General features: G+C 44.9%; 1 protein-coding gene across 2 annotated transcripts in view; it reads right to left on the reverse strand.

Moving 5' to 3' along the window:
• Positions 1-24,448, reverse strand: part of galnt16 (UDP-N-acetyl-alpha-D-galactosamine:polypeptide N-acetylgalactosaminyltransferase 16) — a 102,947-nt gene that overhangs the window by 30,341 nt on the left and 48,158 nt on the right. Inside the window, exons 10-13 of one of the 2 annotated variants that reach the window (XM_090211718.1) lie at positions 22,815-22,941; positions 20,739-20,915; positions 15,261-15,387; positions 13,589-13,705 (exon numbers count right to left, since the gene is read on the reverse strand). In XM_090211718.1, coding sequence (XP_090067844.1) covers positions 13,589-13,705; positions 15,261-15,387; positions 20,739-20,915; positions 22,815-22,941 — 548 coding nt within the window. Of the gene's footprint in view, positions 1-13,588; positions 13,706-15,260; positions 15,388-20,738; positions 20,916-22,814; positions 23,029-24,448 lie in introns of both variants that reach the window. The other variant, XM_090211717.1, reaches the window with a different exon arrangement.

Here is a 24,448-nt window from a genome sequence, read left to right on the forward strand (position 1 = left end):
ATAGGCCTTTCATTTTGGCCCAATAGAACTTGGTCAAAAGTAAGTGCACTATATAGGGAATTGGGTGCCGTAGGGCTCTGGTCTAAAGTAGTGTACTATATAGGGAATAGGGTGCCATAGGGCTCTGGTCTAAAGTAGTGGACTATGTAGGGAATAGGGTGCCATTTGGGAGTCATCCATACTGGCTTGGCTATTACTGGAGTGGTTATTAATCACTTGTCAAGAAAAAGGATTCGAAGGGTTGTGTTGATGACACATGAACAACAACAGTCTCTGACAGGGCCAAAATACAGATAACTACAACCAGCTTGAGGTTAGCAAGGAGTTACCTTAGGTAGAGAGGGAGAGGGGGAGAGAGGGAGGAAAGGGAGAGGGAGAGGGAGAGAGGGGGAAGGGAGAGAGGGGGAGAGGGAGAGAGGGAGGAGAGGGAGGAAAGGGAGAGGGAGAGGGAGAGGGAGAGAGGGGGAGAGGGAGAGAGGGAGGAGAGGGAGGAAAGGGAGAGGGAGAGGGAGAGGGAGAGAGAGAGAGTGGGGGGAGAGGGGGAGGGGGAGAGAGGGAGAGAGGGGGAGGGGGAGAGAGGGGGAGAGGGAGAGAAGGGAGAGAGAGGGGAGAGAGGGGGAGTGGGATGACAGCAATATTAATGTCCCCACGGATCCCCAAGGAATTCCAAAACGAAACACCATGACGATACTGTTACATATGGCTGTAGATACCGAACACCACTAGTCCCTGAATCACTAGTTACATATGGCTGTAGATACCGTACACCACTAGTCCCTGAATCACTAGTTACATAAGACTGTAGATACTGAACACCACTAGTCCCTGAATCACTAGTTACATAAGACTGTAGATACTGAACACCACTAGTCCCTGAATCACTAGTTACATATGGCTGTAGATACTGAACACCACTAGTCCCTGAATCACTAGTTACATATGGCTGTAGATACTGAACACCACTAGTCCCTGAATCACTAGTTACATATGGCTGTAGATACTGAACACCACTAGTCCCTGAATCACTAGTTACATATGGCTGTAGATACCGTACATCACTAGTCCCTGAATCACTAGTTACATATGGCTGTAGATACTGAACACCACTAGTCCCTGAATCACTAGTTACATAAGACTGTAGATACTGAACACCACTAGTCCCTGAATCACTAGTTACATATGGCTGTAGATACCGTACACCACTAGTCCCTGAATCACTAGTTACATATGGCTGTAGATACTGAACACCACTAGTCCCTGAATCACTAGTTACATATGGCTGTAGATACCGTACACCACTAGTCCCTGAATCACTAGTTACATAAGACTGTAGATACTGAACACCACTAGTCCCTGAATCACTAGTTACATATGGCTGTAGATACTGAACACCACTAGTCCCTGAATCACTAGTTACATATGGCTGTAGATACCGTACACCACTAGTCCCTGAATCACTAGTTACATATGGCTGTAGATACCGTACACCACTAGTCCCTGAATCACTAGTTACATATGGCTGTAGATACTGAACACCACTAGTCCCTGAATCACTAGTTACATATGGCTGTAGATACCGTACACCACTAGTCCCTGAATCACTAGTTACATATGGCTGTAGATACTGAACACCACTAGTCCCTGAATCACTAGTTACATATGGCTGTAGATACTGAACACCACTAGTCCCTGAATCACTAGTTACATATGGCTGTAGATACTGAACACCACTAGTCCCTGAATCACTAGTTACATATGGCTGTAGATACTGAACACCACTAGTCCCTGAATCACTAGTTACATATGGCTGTAGATACCGTACACCACTAGTCCCTGAATCACTAGTTACATATGGCTGTAGATACCGAACACCACTAGTCCCTGAATCACTTGTTACATATGGCTGTAGATACCGTACACCACTAGTCCCTGAATCACTAGTTACATATGCCTGTAGATACCGTACACCACTAGTCCCTGAATCACTAGTTACATAAGACTGTAGATACTGAACACCACTAGTCCCTGAATCACTAGTTACATAAGACTGTAGATACTGAACACCACTAGTCCCTGAATCACTAGTTACATATGGCTGTAGATACCGTACACCACTAGTCCCTGAATCACTAGTTACATAAGACTGTAGATACTGAACACCACTAGTCCCTGAATCACTAGTTACATATGGCTGTAGATACCGAACACCACTAGTCCCTGAATCACTAGTTACATATGGCTGTAGATACCGTACACCACTAGTCCCTGAATCACTAGTTACATATGGCTGTAGATACTGAACACCACTAGTCCCTGAATCACTAGTTACATAAGACTGTAGATACTGAACACCACTAGTCCCTGAATCACTAGTTACATATGGCTGTAGATACCGTACACCACTAGTCCCTGAATCACTTGTTACATATGGCTGTAGATACTGAACACCACTAGTCCCTGAATCACTAGTTACATAAGACTGTAGATACTGAACACCACTAGTCCCTGAATCACTAGTTACATATGGCTGTAGATACCGTACACCACTAGTCCCTGAATCACTAGTTACATATGGCTGTAGATACTGAACACCACTAGTCCCTGAATCACTAGTTACATATGGCTGTAGATACCGTACACCACTAGTCCCTGAATCACTAGTTACATATGGCTGTAGATACTGAACACCACTAGTCCCTGAATCACTAGTTACATATGGCTGTAGATACCGTACACCACTAGTCCCTGAATCACTAGTTACATATGGCTGTAGATACTGAACACCACTAGTCCCTGAATCACTAGTTACATATGGCTGTAGATACTGAACACCACTAGTCCCTGAATCACTAGTTACATATGGCTGTAGATACCGTACACCACTAGTCCCTGAATCACTAGTTACATATGGCTGTAGATACCGTACACCACTAGTCCCTGAATCACTAGTTACATATGGCTGTAGATACCGTACACCACTAGTCCCTGAATCACTAGTTACATATGGCTGTAGATACCGTACACCACTAGTCCCTGAATCACTAGTTACATATGGCTGTAGATACTGAACACCACTAGTCCCTGAATCACTAGTTACATATGGCTGTAGATACTGAACACCACTAGTCCCTGAATCACTAGTTACATATGGCTGTAGATACCGTACACCACTAGTCCCTGAATCACTAGTTACATATGGCTGTAGATACCGTACACCACTAGTCCCTGAATCACTAGTTACATATGGCTGTAGATACCGTACACCACTAGTCCCTGAATCACTAGTTACATATGGCTGTAGATACCGTACACCACTAGTCCCTGAATCACTAGTTACATAAGACTTTAGATACTGAACACCACTAGTCCCTGAATCACTAGTTACATATGGCTGTAGATACTGAACACCACTAGTCCCTGAATCACTAGTTACATATGGCTGTAGATACCGTACACCACTAGTCCCTGAATCACTAGTTACATATGGCTGTAGATACTGAACACCACTAGTCCCTGAATCACTAGTTACATATGGCTGTAGATACCGTACACCACTAGTCCCTGAATCACTAGTTACATATGGCTGTAGATACCGTACACCACTAGTCCCTGAATCACTAGATACATATGGCTGTAGATACTGAACACCACTAGTCCCTGAATCACTAGTTACATATGGCTGTAGATACCGTACACCACTAGTCCCTGAATCACTAGTTACATATGGCTGTAGATACCGTACACCACTAGTCCCTGAATCACTAGTTACATATGGCTGTAGATACTGAACACCACTAGTCCCTGAATCACTAGTTACATATGGCTGTAGATACTGAACACCACTAGTCCCTGAATCACTAGTTACATATGGCTGTAGATACCGTACACCACTAGTCCCTGAATCACTAGTTACATATGGCTGTAGATACTGAACACCACTAGTCCCTGAATCACTAGATACATATGGCTGTAGATACTGAACACCACTAGTCCCTGAATCACTAGTTACATATGGCTGTAGATACTGAACACCACTAGTCCCTGAATCACTAGTTACATATGGCTGTAGATACTGAACACCACTAGTCCCTGAATCACTAGTTACATATGGCTGTAGATACTGAACACCACTAGTCCCTGAATCACTAGTTACATATGGCTGTAGATACTGAACACCACTAGTCCCTGAATCACTAGTTACATATGGCTGTAGATACCGTACACCACTAGTCCCTGAATCACTAGTTACATATGGCTGTAGATACCGTACACCACTAGTCCCTGAATCACTAGTTACATATGGCTGTAGATACCGTACACCACTAGTCCCTGAATCACTAGTTACATATGGCTGTAGATACCGTACACCACTAGTCCCTGAATCACTAGTTACATAAGACTTTAGATACTGAACACCACTAGTCCCTGAATCACTAGTTACATATGGCTGTAGATACTGAACACCACTAGTCCCTGAATCACTAGTTACATATGGCTGTAGATACCGTACACCACTAGTCCCTGAATCACTAGTTACATATGGCTGTAGATACTGAACACCACTAGTCCCTGAATCACTAGTTACATATGGCTGTAGATACCGTACACCACTAGTCCCTGAATCACTAGTTACATATGGCTGTAGATACCGTACACCACTAGTCCCTGAATCACTAGATACATATGGCTGTAGATACTGAACACCACTAGTCCCTGAATCACTAGTTACATATGGCTGTAGATACCGTACACCACTAGTCCCTGAATCACTAGTTACATATGGCTGTAGATACCGTACACCACTAGTCCCTGAATCACTAGTTACATATGGCTGTAGATACTGAACACCACTAGTCCCTGAATCACTAGTTACATATGGCTGTAGATACTGAACACCACTAGTCCCTGAATCACTAGTTACATATGGCTGTAGATACCGTACACCACTAGTCCCTGAATCACTAGTTACATATGGCTGTAGATACTGAACACCACTAGTCCCTGAATCACTAGATACATATGGCTGTAGATACTGAACACCACTAGTCCCTGAATCACTAGTTACATATGGCTGTAGATACTGAACACCACTAGTCCCTGAATCACTAGTTACATATGGCTGTAGATACTGAACACCACTAGTCCCTGAATCACTAGTTACATAAGACTGTAGATACTGAACACCACTAGTCCCTGAATCACTAGTTACATATGGCTGTAGATACCGTACACCACTAGTCCCTGAATCACTAGTTACATATGGCTGTAGATACTGAACACCACTAGTCCCTGAATCACTAGTTACATATGGCTGTAGATACCGTACACCACTAGTCCCTGAATCACTAGTTACATATGGCTGTAGATACCGTACACCACTAGTCCCTGAATCACTAGTTACATATGGCTGTAGATACCGTACATCACTAGTCCCTGAATCACTAGTTACATATGGCTGTAGAAACTGAACACCACTAGTCCCTGAATCACTAGTTACATATGGCTGTAGATACCGTACACCACTAGTCCCTGAATCACTAGTTACATATGGCTGTAGATACCGAACACCACTAGTCCCTGAATCACTAGTTACATATGGCTGTAGATACTGAACACCACTAGTCCCTGAATCACTAGTTACATATGGCTGTAGATACTGAACACCACTAGTCCCTGAATCACTAGTTACATATGGCTGTAGATACCGTACACCACTAGTCCCTGAATCACTAGTTACATATGGCTGTAGATACTGAACACCACTAGTCCCTGAATCACTAGTTACATATGGCTGTAGATACTGAACACCACTAGTCCCTGAATCACTAGTTACATATGGCTGTAGATACCGTACACCACTAGTCCCTGAATCACTAGTTACATATGGCTGTAGATACCGTACACCACTAGTCCCTGAATCACTAGTTACATAAGACTGTAGATACTGAACACCACTAGTCCCTGAATCACTAGTTACATAAGACTGTAGATACTGAACACCACTAGTCCCTGAATCACTAGTTACATATGGCTGTAGATACCGTACACCACTAGTCCCTGAATCACTAGTTACATATGGCTGTAGATACCGTACACCACTAGTCCCTGAATCACTAGTTACATATGGCTGTAGATACTGAACACCACTAGTCCCTGAATCACTAGTTACATATGGCTGTAGATACCGTACACCACTAGTCCCTGAATCACTAGTTACATATGGCTGTAGATACTGAACACCACTAGTCCCTGAATCACTAGTTACATATGGCTGTAGATACCGTACACCACTAGTCCCTGAATCACTAGTTACATATGGCTGTAGATACTGAACACCACTAGTCCCTGAATCACTAGATACATATGGCTGTAGATACTGAACACCACTAGTCCCTGAATCACTAGTTACATATGGCTGTAGATACCGAACACCACTAGTCCCTGAATCACTAGTTACATATGGCTGTAGATACCGTACACCACTAGTCCCTGAATCACTAGTTACATATGGCTGTAGATACCGTACATCACTAGTCCCTGAATCACTAGTTACATATGGCTGTAGATACCGAACACCACTAGTCCCTGAATCACTAGTTACATATGGCTGTAGATACTGAACACCACTAGTCCCTGAATCACTAGTTACATATGGCTGTAGATACTGAACACCACTAGTCCCTGAATCACTAGTTACATATGGCTGTAGATACCGTACACCACTAGTCCCTGAATCACTAGTTACATATGGCTGTAGATACTGAACACCACTAGTCCCTGAATCACTAGTTACATATGGCTGTAGATACTGAACACCACTAGTCCCTGAATCACTAGTTACATATGGCTGTAGATACCGTACACCACTAGTCCCTGAATCACTAGTTACATATGGCTGTAGATACCGTACACCACTAGTCCCTGAATCACTAGTTACATATGGCTGTAGATACCGTACACCACTAGTCCCTGAACCACTAGTTACATATGGCTGTAGATACCGTACACCACTAGTCCCTGAATCACTAGTTACATATGGCTGTAGATACTGAACACCACTAGTCCCTGAATCACTAGTTACATATGGCTGTAGATACTGAACACCACTAGTCCCTGAATCACTAGTTACATATGGCTGTAGATACCGTACACCACTAGTCCCTGAATCACTAGTTACATATGGCTGTAGATACCGTACACCACTAGTCCCTGAATCACTAGTTACATATGGCTGTAGATACCGTACACCAATAGTCCCTGAATCACTAGTTACATATGGCTGTAGATACCGTACACCACTAGTCCCTGAATCACTAGTTACATAAGACTTTAGATACTGAACACCACTAGTCCCTGAATCACTAGTTACATATGGCTGTAGATACTGAACACCACTAGTCCCTGAATCACTAGTTACATATGGCTGTAGATACCGTACACCACTAGTCCCTGAATCACTAGTTACATATGGCTGTAGATACTGAACACCACTAGTCCCTGAATCACTAGTTACATATGGCTGTAGATACCGTACACCACTAGTCCCTGAATCACTAGTTACATATGGCTGTAGATACCGTACACCACTAGTCCCTGAATCACTAGATACATATGGCTGTAGATACTGAACACCACTAGTCCCTGAATCACTAGTTACATATGGCTGTAGATACCGTACACCACTAGTCCCTGAATCACTAGTTACATATGGCTGTAGATACCGTACACCACTAGTCCCTGAATCACTAGTTACATATGGCTGTAGATACTGAACACCACTAGTCCCTGAATCACTAGTTACATATGGCTGTAGATACTGAACACCACTAGTCCCTGAATCACTAGTTACATATGGCTGTAGATACCGTACACCACTAGTCCCTGAATCACTAGTTACATATGGCTGTAGATACTGAACACCACTAGTCCCTGAATCACTAGATACATATGGCTGTAGATACTGAACACCACTAGTCCCTGAATCACTAGTTACATATGGCTGTAGATACTGAACACCACTAGTCCCTGAATCACTAGTTACATATGGCTGTAGATACTGAACACCACTAGTCCCTGAATCACTAGTTACATAAGACTGTAGATACTGAACACCACTAGTCCCTGAATCACTAGTTACATATGGCTGTAGATACCGTACACCACTAGTCCCTGAATCACTAGTTACATATGGCTGTAGATACTGAACACCACTAGTCCCTGAATCACTAGTTACATATGGCTGTAGATACCGTACACCACTAGTCCCTGAATCACTAGTTACATATGGCTGTAGATACCGTACACCACTAGTCCCTGAATCACTAGTTACATATGGCTGTAGATACCGTACATCACTAGTCCCTGAATCACTAGTTACATATGGCTGTAGAAACTGAACACCACTAGTCCCTGAATCACTAGTTACATATGGCTGTAGATACCGTACACCACTAGTCCCTGAATCACTAGTTACATATGGCTGTAGATACCGAACACCACTAGTCCCTGAATCACTAGTTACATATGGCTGTAGATACTGAACACCACTAGTCCCTGAATCACTAGTTACATATGGCTGTAGATACTGAACACCACTAGTCCCTGAATCACTAGTTACATATGGCTGTAGATACCGTACACCACTAGTCCCTGAATCACTAGTTACATATGGCTGTAGATACTGAACACCACTAGTCCCTGAATCACTAGTTACATATGGCTGTAGATACTGAACACCACTAGTCCCTGAATCACTAGTTACATATGGCTGTAGATACCGTACACCACTAGTCCCTGAATCACTAGTTACATATGGCTGTAGATACCGTACACCACTAGTCCCTGAATCACTAGTTACATAAGACTGTAGATACTGAACACCACTAGTCCCTGAATCACTAGTTACATAAGACTGTAGATACTGAACACCACTAGTCCCTGAATCACTAGTTACATATGGCTGTAGATACCGTACACCACTAGTCCCTGAATCACTAGTTACATATGGCTGTAGATACCGTACACCACTAGTCCCTGAATCACTAGTTACATATGGCTGTAGATACTGAACACCACTAGTCCCTGAATCACTAGTTACATATGGCTGTAGATACCGTACACCACTAGTCCCTGAATCACTAGTTACATATGGCTGTAGATACTGAACACCACTAGTCCCTGAATCACTAGTTACATATGGCTGTAGATACCGTACACCACTAGTCCCTGAATCACTAGTTACATATGGCTGTAGATACTGAACACCACTAGTCCCTGAATCACTAGATACATATGGCTGTAGATACTGAACACCACTAGTCCCTGAATCACTAGTTACATATGGCTGTAGATACCGAACACCACTAGTCCCTGAATCACTAGTTACATATGGCTGTAGATACCGTACACCACTAGTCCCTGAATCACTAGTTACATATGGCTGTAGATACCGTACATCACTAGTCCCTGAATCACTAGTTACATATGGCTGTAGATACCGAACACCACTAGTCCCTGAATCACTAGTTACATATGGCTGTAGATACTGAACACCACTAGTCCCTGAATCACTAGATACATATGGCTGTAGATACTGAACACCACTAGTCCCTGAATCACTAGTTACATATGGCTGTAGATACCGAACACCACTAGTCCCTGAATCACTAGTTACATATGGCTGTAGATACCGTACACCACTAGTCCCTGAATCACTAGTTACATATGGCTGTAGATACCGTACATCACTAGTCCCTGAATCACTAGTTACATATGGCTGTAGATACCGAACACCACTAGTCCCTGAATCACTAGTTACATATGGCTGTAGATACTGAACACCACTAGTCCCTGAATCACTAGTTACATATGGCTGTAGATACTGAACACCACTAGTCCCTGAATCACTAGTTACATATGGCTGTAGATACCGTACACCACTAGTCCCTGAATCACTAGTTACATATGGCTGTAGATACCGTACACCACTAGTCCCTGAATCACTAGTTACATATGGCTGTAGATACCGTACACCAATAGTCCCTGAATCACTAGTTACATATGGCTGTAGATACCGTACACCACTAGTCCCTGAATCACTAGTTACATAAGACTTTAGATACTGAACACCACTAGTCCCTGAATCACTAGTTACATATGGCTGTAGATACTGAACACCACTAGTCCCTGAATCACTAGTTACATATGGCTGTAGATACCGTACACCACTAGTCCCTGAATCACTAGTTACATATGGCTGTAGATACTGAACACCACTAGTCCCTGAATCACTAGTTACATATGGCTGTAGATACCGTACACCATTAGTCCCTGAATCACTAGTTACATATGGCTGTAGATACCGTACACCACTAGTCCCTGAATCACTAGATACATATGGCTGTAGATACTGAACACCACTAGTCCCTGAATCACTAGTTACATATGGCTGTAGATACCGTACACCACTAGTCCCTGAATCACTAGTTACATATGGCTGTAGATACCGTACACCACTAGTCCCTGAATCACTAGTTACATATGGCTGTAGATACTGAACACCACTAGTCCCTGAATCACTAGTTACATATGGCTGTAGATACTGAACACCACTAGTCCCTGAATCACTAGTTACATATGGCTGTAGATACCGTACACCACTAGTCCCTGAATCACTAGTTACATATGGCTGTAGATACTGAACACCACTAGTCCCTGAATCACTAGATACATATGGCTGTAGATACTGAACACCACTAGTCCCTGAATCACTAGTTACATATGGCTGTAGATACTGAACACCACTAGTCCCTGAATCACTAGTTACATATGGCTGTAGATACTGAACACCACTAGTCCCTGAATCACTAGTTACATAAGACTGTAGATACTGAACACCACTAGTCCCTGAATCACTAGTTACATATGGCTGTAGATACCGTACACCACTAGTCCCTGAATCACTACTTACATATGGCTGTAGATACTGAACACCACTAGTCCCTGAATCACTAGTTACATATGGCTGTAGATACCGTACACCACTAGTCCCTGAATCACTAGTTACATATGGCTGTAGATACCGTACACCACTAGTCCCTGAATCACTAGTTACATATGGCTGTAGATACCGTACATCACTAGTCCCTGAATCACTAGTTACATATGGCTGTAGAAACTGAACACCACTAGTCCCTGAATCACTAGTTACATATGGCTGTAGATACCGTACACCACTAGTCCCTGAATCACTAGTTACATATGGCTGTAGATACCGAACACCACTAGTCCCTGAATCACTAGTTACATATGGCTGTAGATACTGAACACCACTAGTCCCTGAATCACTAGTTACATATGGCTGTAGATACTGAACACCACTAGTCCCTGAATCACTAGTTACATATGGCTGTAGATACCGTACACCACTAGTCCCTGAATCACTAGTTACATATGGCTGTAGATACTGAACACCACTAGTCCCTGAATCACTAGTTACATATGGCTGTAGATACTGAACACCACTAGTCCCTGAATCACTAGTTACATATGGCTGTAGATACCGTACACCACTAGTCCCTGAATCACTAGTTACATATGGCTGTAGATACCGTACACCACTAGTCCCTGAATCACTAGTTACATAAGACTGTAGATACTGAACACCACTAGTCCCTGAATCACTAGTTACATAAGACTGTAGATACTGAACACCACTAGTCCCTGAATCACTAGTTACATATGGCTGTAGATACCGTACACCACTAGTCCCTGAATCACTAGTTACATATGGCTGTAGATACCGTACACCACTAGTCCCTGAATCACTAGTTACATATGGCTGTAGATACTGAACACCACTAGTCCCTGAATCACTAGTTACATATGGCTGTAGATACCGTACACCACTAGTCCCTGAATCACTAGTTACATATGGCTGTAGATACTGAACACCACTAGTCCCTGAATCACTAGTTACATATGGCTGTAGATACCGTACACCACTAGTCCCTGAATCACTAGTTACATATGGCTGTAGATACTGAACACCACTAGTCCCTGAATCACTAGATACATATGGCTGTAGATACTGAACACCACTAGTCCCTGAATCACTAGTTACATATGGCTGTAGATACCGAACACCACTAGTCCCTGAATCACTAGTTACATATGGCTGTAGATACCGTACACCACTAGTCCCTGAATCACTAGTTACATATGGCTGTAGATACCGTACATCACTAGTCCCTGAATCACTAGTTACATATGGCTGTAGATACCGAACACCACTAGTCCCTGAATCACTAGTTACATATGGCTGTAGATACTGAACACCACTAGTCCCTGAATCACTAGATACATATGGCTGTAGATACTGAACACCACTAGTCCCTGAATCACTAGTTACATATGGCTGTAGATACTGAACACCACTAGTCCCTGAATCACTAGTTACATATGGCTGTAGATACTGAACACCACTAGTCCCTGAATCACTAGTTACATATGGCTGTAGATACTGAACACCACTAGTCCCTGAATCACTAGTTACATATGGCTGTAGATACCGTACATCACTAGTCCCTGAATCACTAGTTACATATGGCTGTAGATACCGTACACCACTAGTCCCTGAATCACTAGTTACATATGGCTGTAGATACCGTACACCACTAGTCCCTGAATCACTAGTTACATATGGCTGTAGATACCGTACACCACTAGTCCCTGAATCACTAGTTACATATGGCTGTAGATACCGTACACCACTAGTCCCTGAATCACTAGTTACATATGGCTGTAGATACTGAACACCACTAGTCCCTGAATCACTAGTTACATATGGCTGTAGATACCGTACACCACTAGTCCCTGAATCACTAGTTACATATGGCTGTAGATACCGTACATCACTAGTCCCTGAATCACTAGTTACATATGGCTGTAGATACTGAACACCACTAGTCCCTGAATCACTAGTTACATATGGCTGTAGATACTGAACACCACTAGTCCCTGAATCACTAGTTACATAAGACTGTAGAGGGAAAGGGAATCACAAAGGGAATCACATTTCTATACAAACTCTACGGTTTGTGTTATTAATATGGAATAATACTCATATCCATTCTGTTACTGTGGGGACTAACCTCAGACCAGGACTATATCCCAAACGGCACCCTATTCCCTATATATGGCTCTGGTCAAAAGTAGTGCACTATATAGGGAATAGGGTGCCATTTTGGGACGTAGACTGAGCTTTGGCCTGGAGAGGCCGATCATGGCCCAGAGCAGAGCAGCAGTGAATCATGGGAACACTGACTGACTCCCTAGGAACTCTAGAGAGATGGGACTGCTGGGAGATGAGAGGATATGCTGGCCCAGTTCCTAACACATGGTTCGAGTTAGAGCTCCCGCCTAGATGCTATAGATCAACAGTGGAGCTGGCCCACTGCAGCAGAGGTGGAGAGATGGAGAGATAGAGTAGTGGAGAGATGGGGAGGACAACACTCACTCAGAGCAACAGTGACTATATTATATGGCAGGTTGTTTCCTGCCTGCCTTTCTGTCTGTCTGACTGTCTCACCTGTCGGGGCTCCTTGTTGCTGCAGGGTTCCATCTTGACCTTTGACCCGGCAGTAAAAGCTGTGATGGCGAGACACAGGTCCTGCTGGCGTAGGAGAGGCTCCACCAGCTGCCATCTCTGAGAGAGAGAGAGAGAGAGAGAGAGAGAGAGAGAGAGAGAGAGAGAGAGAGAGAGAGAGAGAGAGAGAGAGAGAGAGAGAGAGAGAGAGAGAGAGAGAGAGAGAGAGAGAGAGAGAGAGAGAGAGAGAGAGAGAGAGAGAGAGAGAGAGAGAGAGAGAGAGAGGCAGGGAGATATGGGCTTGGTAGTTTTCTTGGACCAATATCAACACATAACAGTGCATCCCAGCATTAAGGCCGTGAGCAAAGCCATTATATTACCCAACACATACATTATACATACAGCTCTTCACAACGACAGAGAAAAAAAGGACGACGGTCAGACTGCCTTCTGAGGATTCGTCGGAGATCGCATAACCCCCCCCCCCCCCCCCCAGCCCTGCCTGCAGGTCTACTAGCTAACATGCAATCATTGGAAAATAAAATCGACGAGCTATGAGGAAGATTAAACTACCATCGGGACATTAAAAACAGTAGTATCTTATGCTTCACGGAATCGTTGCTGAACGACGACATCATCAACATACAGCTGGCTGGTTATACGATGTAGGATAGAACAGTGGCGTCTGGTAAGACAAGCGGGGGCGGACTATGTAGTTATGTAAACAACAGCTGGTGCACGATATCTAAGGAAGTCTCGAGGTTTTGCTCGCCTGAGGTAGAGTATCTCATGATAAGCTGTAGACCACACTATCTACCTAGAGAGTTTTCATCTGTATTTTTAGTAGCTGTTTACATTCCACCACAGACTGATGCTGGCACTAAGACCGCACTCAATGACCTGTAAACCTCCATGAGCAGACAGGAAAACGCTCATCCAGAGGCGGTGCTCCTAGTGGCCGGGGACTTTAATGCAAGGAAACTTAAATCAGTTTTATCTAATTTCTATCAACATGTTAAATGTGCAACCAGAGGAAAACATTTCTGGACCACCTTTACTCCACACACGGAGATGAATACAAGCTCTCCCTCGACCTCCATTTGACAAATCTGACCATAATTCTATCCTCCTGATTCCTGCTTACAAGCAAAAATTAAAGCAGGAAGCAAAAAGTGGTCAGATGAAGCAGATGCTAAACTACAGGACTGTTTTGCAGCACAGACTGGAACATGTTCTGGGATTCTTCCGATGGCATTGAGGAGTACAGCACATCAGTCATTGGCTTCATCAGTAAGGTGACTGTACGTACATACCCCAGCCAGAAGCCATTGATTACAGGCAACATCCGCACTGAGCTAAAGGCTAGAGCTCCTGCTTTCAAGGTGCAGGATTCTAACCCGGAAGCTTATAAGAAATCCTGCTATGCCCTCCGACGAATCATCAAACAGGAAAAGTGTCAATACAGGACTAAGATCCAATTGTACTACACCGGCTCGGACGCTCGTCGGATGAGGCAGGGCTTGCAAACCATTACAGACTACAAAGGGAAGCACAGCTGTTCCTAGTGGTGGGTGATGATACTGACCTGTCCCTAGTGGTGGGTGATGATAATGACCTGTCCCTAGTGGTGGGTGATGATACTGACCTGTCCCTAGTGGTGGGTGATGATACTGACCTGTGACTGCGGCCTAATCGCTCCAGTGCCTCTACACTCTGCCAGACCCAGGCTGTCTGCACCAAGGCTCTCCAGACACAGTCCTCCCTGCCTCAACACACTGGACACTGCATCCTGCTCTGGGATCCTGGGGGGAGAGGGTCAGGGAGAGGGAGAGAGAAGTAGAGGGAGAGAGAGAGGAAGGAAGGAAGAGACAGAAAGAGAGAGAGAGAGAGAAGAGAGAGAGAGAAGAGAGAGAGAGAAGAGAGAGAAGAGAGAGAGAGAGAGAGAGAGAGGGAGAGAGAGAGAGAGAGAAATGGAGGAAGGAAGAGAGAAGGAGAGAGAGATAATGAGAGAGAGAATGAGAATGAGAATGAGAGAGAGAGAGAGAGAGAGAGAGAGAGAGAGAGGGAGAGAACTTTATGAATAAATGTATATCTGTATATATTTTTTTACTGTTTTAATAGTTTTTACTTGGGTGAGTTTGATCCCAAATGTATTCATGAATAAACGTGAACAGAGAAACAGGGGGTAAGCGAGAGTGAGAGGAAGATATGGGCTGTGTTAAAGCTACTCCATCAAGTCCTTTCATCTGTTGCCGGGGAAACAACAACAACAACAACAACAACAACAGCACAGGCTTAGAAAAGTGTCATGGTATTACAAACTGTACAGTGTAACACAGTCGTTGAGTTGCCAGCCAGGAGAGACAATAAAGTGTCTCCGTAAAACATGTAGGTGAAACATCATCAGCAACGAGACTGTTCTGCCATCAGTATCGAGACTGTTCTCCCAGCAGTAACGAGACTATTCTCCCAGTAGTAACGAGACTGTTCTCCCAGCAGTAACGAGACTGTTCTGCCATCAGTAACGAGACTGTTCTCCCATCAGTATAGAGACTGTTCTCCCATCAGTATAGAGACTGTTCTCCCATCAGTAACGAGACTGTTCTCCCATCAGTATAGAGACTGTTCTCCCATCAGCAACGAGACTGTTCTCCCAGCAGTAACGAGACTGTTCTCCCATCAGTAACGAGACTGTTCTCCCGGCAGTAACGAGACGAGACTGTTCTCCAAGCAGTATCGAGACTGTTCTCCCAGCAGTAACGAGACTGTTCTCCCGGCAGTAACGAGACGAGACTGTTCTCCCAGCAGTATCGAGACTGTTCTCCCAGCAGTAACGAGACTGTTCTCCCATCAGTAACGAGACTGTTCTCCCAGCAGTAACGAGACTGTTCTCCCATCAGCAACGAGACTGTTCTCCCATCAGCAACGAGACTGTTCTCCCATCAGCAACGAGACTGTTCTCCCAGCAGTATCGAGACTGTTCTCCCAGCAGTATCGAGACTGTTCTCCCAGCAGTAACGAGACTGTTCTCCCAGCAGTATCGAGACTGTTCTCCCAGCAGTATCGAGACTGTTCTCCCAGCAGTATCGAAACTGTTCTCCCAGCAGTATCGAGACTGTTCTCCCAGCAGTAACGAGACTGTCCTCCCAGCAGTATAGAGACTGTTCTCCCAGCAGTATCGAGACTGTTCTCCCAGCAGTAACGAGACTGTTCTCCCATCAGTAACGAGACTGTTCTCCCAGCAGTATCGAGACTGTTCTCCCATCAGCAACGAGACTGTTCTCCCAGCAGTAACGAGACTGTTCTCCCATCAGCAACGAGACTGTCCTCCCAGCAGTATAGAGACTGTTCTCCCATCTGTAACGAGACTGTTCTCCCAGCAGTAACGAGACTGTTCTCCCAGGAGTAACGAGACTGTTCTCCCATCAGCAACGAGACTGTCCTCCCAGCAGTATAGAGACTGTTCTCCCATCTGTAACGAGACTGTTCTCCCAGCAGTATCGAGACTGTTCTCCCATCAGTAACGAGACGGTTCTCCCAGCAGTAACGAGACAGTTGGTTCTTCCATGGAATTGCTCGGCTTTGTTACTTTTGTAATAAACTCTAATTGAATTGACAAGTTCTAGTATCTTCTGTGAAATATTTGATTCAATATTCCACAACAAACAAAGGTGAACCCACTTAATAGATAACGTGTTTCTAGTCACCCTAGCTGACACCATAGTGAGGCATTGAAACAAGTTACCCTAGCTGACACCATAGTGAGGAATTGAAACAAGTTACCCTAGCTGACACCATAGTGAGGCATTGAAACAAGTCACCCTAGCTGACACCATAGTGAGGAATTGAAACAAGTTACCCTAGCTGACACCATAGTGAGGCATTGAAACAAGTCACCCTAGCTGACACCATAGTGAGGAATTGAAACAAGTTACCCTAGCTGACACCATAGTGAGGTTTTGAAACAAGTTACCCTAGCTGACACCATAGTGAGGTATTGAAACAAGTCACCCTAGCTGACACCATAGTGAGGAATTGAAACAAGTTACCCTAGCTGACACCATAGTGAGGAATTGAAACAAGTTACCCTAGCTGACACCATAGTGAGGAATTGAAACAAGTTACCCTAGCTGACACCATAGTGAGGAATTGAAACAAGTTACCCTAGCTGACACCATAGTGAGGAATTGAAACAAGTTACCCTAGCTGACACCATAGTGAGGAATTGAAACAAGTTACCCTAGCTGACACCATAGTGAGGCATTGAAACAAGTCACCCTAGCTGACACCATAGTGAGGAATTGAAACAAGTTACCCTAGCTGACACCATAGTGAGGAATTGAAACAAGTTACCCTAGCTGACACCATAGTGAGGTATTGAAACAAGTCACCCTAGCTGACACCATAGTGAGGAATTGAAACAAGTTACCCTAGCTGACACCATAGTGAGGAATTGAAACAAGTTACCCTAGCTGACACCATAGTGAGGAATTGAAACAAGTTACCCTAGCTGACACCATAGTGAGGAATTGAAAAAAGTTACCCTAGCTGACACCATAGTGAGGTATTGAAACAAGTTACCCTAGCTGACACCATAGTGAGGAATTGAAACAAGTTACCCTAGCTGACACCATAGTGAGGAATTGAAACAAGTTACCCTAGCTGACACCATAGTGAGGAATTGAAACAAGTTACCCTAGCTGACACCATAGTGAGGAATTGAAACAAGTTACCCTAGCTGACACCATAGTGAGGACTTGAAACAAGTTACCCTAGCTGACACCATAGTGAGGTATTGAAACAAGTTACCCTAGCTGACACCATAGTGAGGAATTGAAACAAGTTACCCTAGCTGACACCATAGTGAAGATTTGAAACAAGTTACCCTAGCTGACACCATAGTGAGGAATTGAAACAAGTTACCCTAGCTGACACCATAGTGAGGAATTGAATGAGATGTGTTTCCTAGATGTTGTGCTTCCTAGATGCTGTGTTTCCTAGATGCTGTGTTTCCTAGATGTTGTGTTTCCTAGATGCTGTGTTTCCTAGATGCTGTGTTTCCTAGATGCTGTGTTTTCTAGATGCTGTGTTTCCTAGATGTTGTGTTTTCTAGATGCTGTGTTTCCTAGATGCTGTGTTTCCTAGATGTTGTGTTTCCTAGATGCTGTGTTTCCTAGATGCTGTGTTGTGTTTTCTAGATGCTGTGTTTCCTAGATGCTGTGTTTCCTAGATGCTGTGTTTCCTAGATGCTGTGTATCCTAGATGCTGTGTTTCCTAGATGCTGTGTTGTGTTTTCTAGATGCTGTGTTTCCTAGATGCTGTGTTTTCTAGATGCTGTGTTGTGTTTTCTAGATGCTGTGTTTCCTAGATGCTGTGTTTTCTAGATGCTGTGTTGTGTTTTCTAGATGCTGTGTTTCCTAGATGCTGTGTTGTGTTTTCTAGATGCTGTGTTTCCTAGATGCTGTGTTTTCTAGATGCTGTGTTTCCTAGATGCTGTGTTGTGTTTTCTAGATGCTGTGTTTCCTAGATGCTGTGTATCCTAGATGCTGTGTTTCCTAGATGCTGTGTGTATGTAATGTGTGAGCTGTGCAAAGATGCCCTCTTGTAGGGCAATAAACGTGACTCTGAATGGTGCTATACAGGAAAACAGTCTGGTTAGGCAGTAGTGAGAGACTGTCTGGTTAGCCAGTAAAGACTGTCTGGTTAGCCAGTAGAGAAAGACTGTCTGGTTAGCCAGTGGAGACTGTCTGGTTAGCCAGTAGAGACTGTCTGGTTAGCCAGTAGAGAAAGACTGTCTAGTTACCCAGTAGAGAAAGACTGTCTGGTTAGCCAGTATAGAGAGACTGTCTGGTTATCCAGTAGAGACTGTCTGGTTACCCAGTAGAGATACTGTCTGGTTAGCAAGTAGAGACTGTCTGGTTAGCCGGTAGAGAGAGACTGTCTGGTTAGCCAGTAGAGATACTGTCTGGTTAGCCAGTAGAGATACTGTCTGGTTAGCAAGTAGAGACTGTCTGGTTAGCCGGTAGAGAGAGACTGTCTGGTTAGCCAGTAGAGATACTGTCTGGTTAGCAAGTAGAGACTGTCTGGTTAGCCGGTAGAGAGAGACTGTCTGGTTAGCCGGTAGAGAGAGACTGTCTGGTTAGCCAGTAGAGAGAGACTGTCTGGTTAGCCAGAAGAGAGAGACTGTCTGGTTAGCCAGTATAGAGAGACTGTCTGGTTAGCCGGTAGAGAGAGAGTGTCTGGTTAGCCAGTAGAGAGAGACTGTCTGGTTACCCAGTAGAGAGAGAGACTGTCTGGTTACCCAGTAGAGAGAGACTGTCTGGTTAGCCAGTATAGAGAGACTGTCTGGTTACCCATTAGAGAGAGACTGTCTGGTTACCCAGTAGAGAGAGACTGTCTGGTTACCCAGTAGAGAGAGACTGTCTGGTTAGCCAGTATAGAGAGACTGTCTGGTTAGCCAGTAGAGACTGTCTGGTTACCCAGTAGAGATACTGTCTGGTTAGCCAGTAGAGAGAGACTGTCTGGTTAGCCAGTAGAGACTGTCTGGTTAGCCAGTAGAGACTGTCTGGTTACCCAGTAGAGAGACTGTCTGGTTAGCCAGTAGAGACTGTCTGGTTAGCCAGTAGAGAGAGACTGTCTGGTTAGCCAGTAGAGACTGTCTGGTTAGCCAGTAGAGACTGTCTGGTTAGCCAGTAGAGACTGTCTGGTTAGCCAGTAGAGACTGTCTGGTTAGCCAGTAGAGAGAGACTGTCTGGTTAGCCAGTAGAGACTGTCTGGTTAGCCAGTAGAGAGAGACTGTCTGGTTAGCCAGTAGAGAGAGACTGTCTGGTTAGCCAGTAGAGACTGTCTGGTTAGCCAGTAGAGACTGTCTGGTTAGCCAGTAGAGACTGTCTGGTTACCCAGTAGAGAGACTGTCTGGTTAGCCAGTAGAGAGAGACTGTCTGGTTAGCCAGTAGAGAGAGACTGTCTGGTTACCCAGTAGAGAGACTGTCTGGTTAGCCAGTAGAGAGAGACTGTCTGGTTACCCAGTAGAGAGAGACTGTCTGGTTAGCCAGTAGAGAGACTGTCTGGTTAGCCAGTAGAGAGACTGTCTGGTTAGCCAGTAGAGAGAGACTGTCTGGTTAGCCAGTAGAGAGAGACTGTCTCCTCTTACCTTAGTTCAGGGTAAACGTTCTCCATATACCAACGGAAGGACTTGCAGTTCAGTTTGCGTCTCAGAGTCAGACGCTCTGCAATGCTGCCAAAGGCCTTGCCCTGTGCTGAGGGCCTGGCTGAGTAGTAGTACTGTTTATACTCATCCATCCACACCTCTGCTGCTCGACGTGTGTTCCTGACATCACACACACACACACACACACACACACACACACACACACACACACACACACACACAACTGGTCAGGTAGGATAATAACACAGTACAGTACAGAGGAATGCAGACAGTACAGAGGAAGTCAGACAGTACAGAGGAAGGCAGACAGTACAGTACAGAGGAAGGCAGACAGTACAGAGGAAGGCAGACAATACAGAGGAAGGCAGACAGTACAGAGGAAGGCAGACAGTACAGTACAGAGGAATGCAGACAGTACAGAGGAAGTCAGACAGTACAGAGGAAGGCAGACAGTACAGTACAGAGGAAGGCAGACAGTACAGAGGAAGGCAGACAATACAGAGGAAGGCAGACAGTACAGAGGAAGGCAGACAGTACAGAGGAAGGCACACAGTACAGAGGAAGGTAGACAGTACAGAGGAAGGCAGACAGAACAGAGGAAGGCAGACATTACAAAACAGAGGAAGGCAGACAGTACAGTACAGAGGAAGGCAGACAGTACAGAGGAAGGCAGACAGTACAGAGGAAGGCAGACAGTACAGTACAGAGGAAGGCAGACAGTACAGAGGAAGGCAGACAATACAGAGGAAGGCAGACAGTACAGAGGAAGGCAGACAGTACAGAGGAAGGCAGACAGAACAGAGGAAGGTAGACAGTACAGAGGAAGGCAGACAGTACAGAGGAAGGCAGACATTACAAAACAGAGGAAGGCAGACAGTACAGTACAGAGGAAGGCAGACAGTACAGAGGAAGGCAGACAGTACAGAGGAAGGCAGACAGTACAGAGGAAGGCAGACAGTACAGTACAGAGGAAGGCAGACAGTACAGTACAGAGGAAGGCAGACAGTACAGAGGAAGGCAGATAGTACAGAGGAAGGCAGACAGTACAAAGGAAGGTATGGCTAGTGGCTGGCTCTCTAATCCAGCCTTTTTCAAACCTCTCCTCTGGGACTGGGATACATTTCAAACCTCTCCTCTGAGACCTCAAGACGTTTCAAACATCTCCTCTGGGACCTCAAGACATTTCAAACCTCTCCTCTGGGACTGGGATACATTTCAAACCTCTCCTCTGGGACTGAGATAAATTCCAAACATCTCCTCTGGGACTGAGATACATTCCAAACCTCTCCTCTGGGACCTCAAGACGTTTTATAACTCCTTATAGCTCTGAACTTACTCACCTGATTCACGTAGTCCAGGGCTTGAAGATTAGTTGACAAGTTGAATCAAGTGTTCCAGCTGTGGAATAGTTTAAATCCATGGAACGGCTGGGGGTCCCCGAGGAGAAGTTGGAGAACGGCTGGGGGTCCCCGAGGAGAGGTTAGAGAACGGCTGGGGGTCCCCGTGGAGAAGTTGGAGAACGGCTGGGGGTCCCCGAGGAGAAGTTGGAGAACGGCTGGGGGTCCCCGTGGAGAGGTTAGAGAACGGCTGGGGGTCCCCGTGGAGAAGTTGGAGAACGGCTGGGGGTCCCCGAGGAGAAGTTGGAGAACGGCTGGGGGTCCCAGAGGAGAGGTTAGAGAACGGCTGGGGGTCCCCGTGGAGAAGTTGGAGAACGGCTGGGGGTCCCCGAGGAGAAGTTGGAGAACGGCTGGGGGTCCCCGTGGAGAGGTTAGAGAACGGCTGGGGGTCCCCGAGGAGAGGTTAGAGAACGGCTGGGGGTCCCCGTGGAGAGGTTAGAGAACGGCTGGGGGTCCCCGAGGAGAAGTTGGAGAACGGCTGGGAGACCCCGAGGAGAAGTTGGAGAACGGCTGGGGGTCCCCGAGGAGAGGTTGGAGAACGGCTGGGGGTCCCCGAGGAGAGGTTGGAGAACGGCTGGGGGTCCCCGAGGAGAGATTTGAAAAGGGCTGCTTTGTCTGGACTCTGAAAAGTTAGTTGCAGAGCGTAGCCCAGCCCACTTACTTGATGTATGTGAGAGCATTGCCCTCTGGGAAGTCGTAGGGGTGTCGTTTCCTGAAGACGTGTCCCACCCTGCTGCAGGGCAGAATCTCCAGGCTCCCGCCACACATCCACACCCTGAAGGACAACTCTGAGGAGGGAGGGACACAGTATGTACAGGGAAACCCTAACAGAATCTCCAGGCTCCCAACACACATCCACACCCTGAAGGACAACTCTGAGGAGGGAGGGACACAGTAGGTAAAGGGAAACCCTAACCCTAACCCTAGCCCTAACCCTAAACCCTAACCCTAACCCCCTAACCCTAACCCTTAACCCTAACCCCTAACCCCTACCCCTTCCCTTTTGTTACGTTACAGCCGTACTCTAAAATGTTCCTCCTCAATCTACACACAATACCCCATAATGACATCACAATACCCCATAATGACATCACAATACCCCATAATGACATCACAATACCCCATAATGACATCACAATACCCCATAATGACATCACAATACCCCATAATTACCCCATTATGGGGTGATGTTATTATGGGGTATTGATGATGATGATGAAAAAAACTATTGAATCAATTTTAGAATAAGACTGTAACAGAACAAAATCTGGAAAAAGTCAAGGGGTCTGAATACTTTCCAAATTTCACTGTATATTCAATATGTAGGAGATTATACGCACACACGTAGACACACACACACACACACACATTGTTTATATTTAATATGTGTCAACACGAACACACACATATACACAGTCTGGTCTGCCAACACACATCCCCACTCTGAGCGACAGCTCTGAAGAGTGACACCAGGACAGACAGACAGACACAGACAGGATATGTGTTATATTTATAGGAGATTATACAGAGAGAGACACCATTAACCTCCCGAGCTTCTTGTTCTGACTGATGTGTACCAGATGAAGTATACGGCCAACTCTGCTAATGAGGGCTAATGCAGATCAGACAAGTAGTTCTGTTGGAGGACTCAGTGTGAGATGCTTCTTGTTCAGTTCTAACAGACAAGCTCCACCAGATAAAGGCAAATTATAGAATTTGCTTTCAAATAACGGGCATGATGATGACCTGCCATTTAAATCCTGATGTGATTGTGTTACTGTCAACATACAGTGGGGCAAAAAAGTTTTTAGTCAGCCACCAATTGTGCAAGTTCTCCCACTTAAAAAGACGAGAGAGGCCTGTAATTTTCATCAAAGGTACACTTCAACTGTGACAGACAACATGAGGGAAAAAAATCCAGAAAATCACATTGTAGGATTTTTTATGAATTTATTTGCAAATTATGGTGGAAAATAAGTATTGTAGGTCTGGTCAAATGAATATCGTTTTGAAGCTAAACCCAGGTCTGCACGCCACATAGTGTTGGTATCTCTGGGGTCCTACTAGTCGGTTGTCAAGCATCTCCTGGATTCCACTCAGCCTACAAGACACTGATGCAGACCTTTGGAACGTTATAAAAAGTCTAATAAATCCATGTAATATAGTCTACACCATCACAATAAATCCATGTAATATAGTCTACACCATCACAATAAATCCATATAATATAGTCTACACCATCACAATAAATCCATGTAATATAGTCTACACCATCACAATAAATCCATGTAATAT

This window comes from Oncorhynchus mykiss, chromosome 19, assembly GCF_057628025.1.
Source record: "Oncorhynchus mykiss isolate SJ-2025 chromosome 19, ASM5762802v1, whole genome shotgun sequence".
Classification (NCBI taxonomy): domain Eukaryota; kingdom Metazoa; phylum Chordata; class Actinopteri; order Salmoniformes; family Salmonidae; genus Oncorhynchus; species Oncorhynchus mykiss.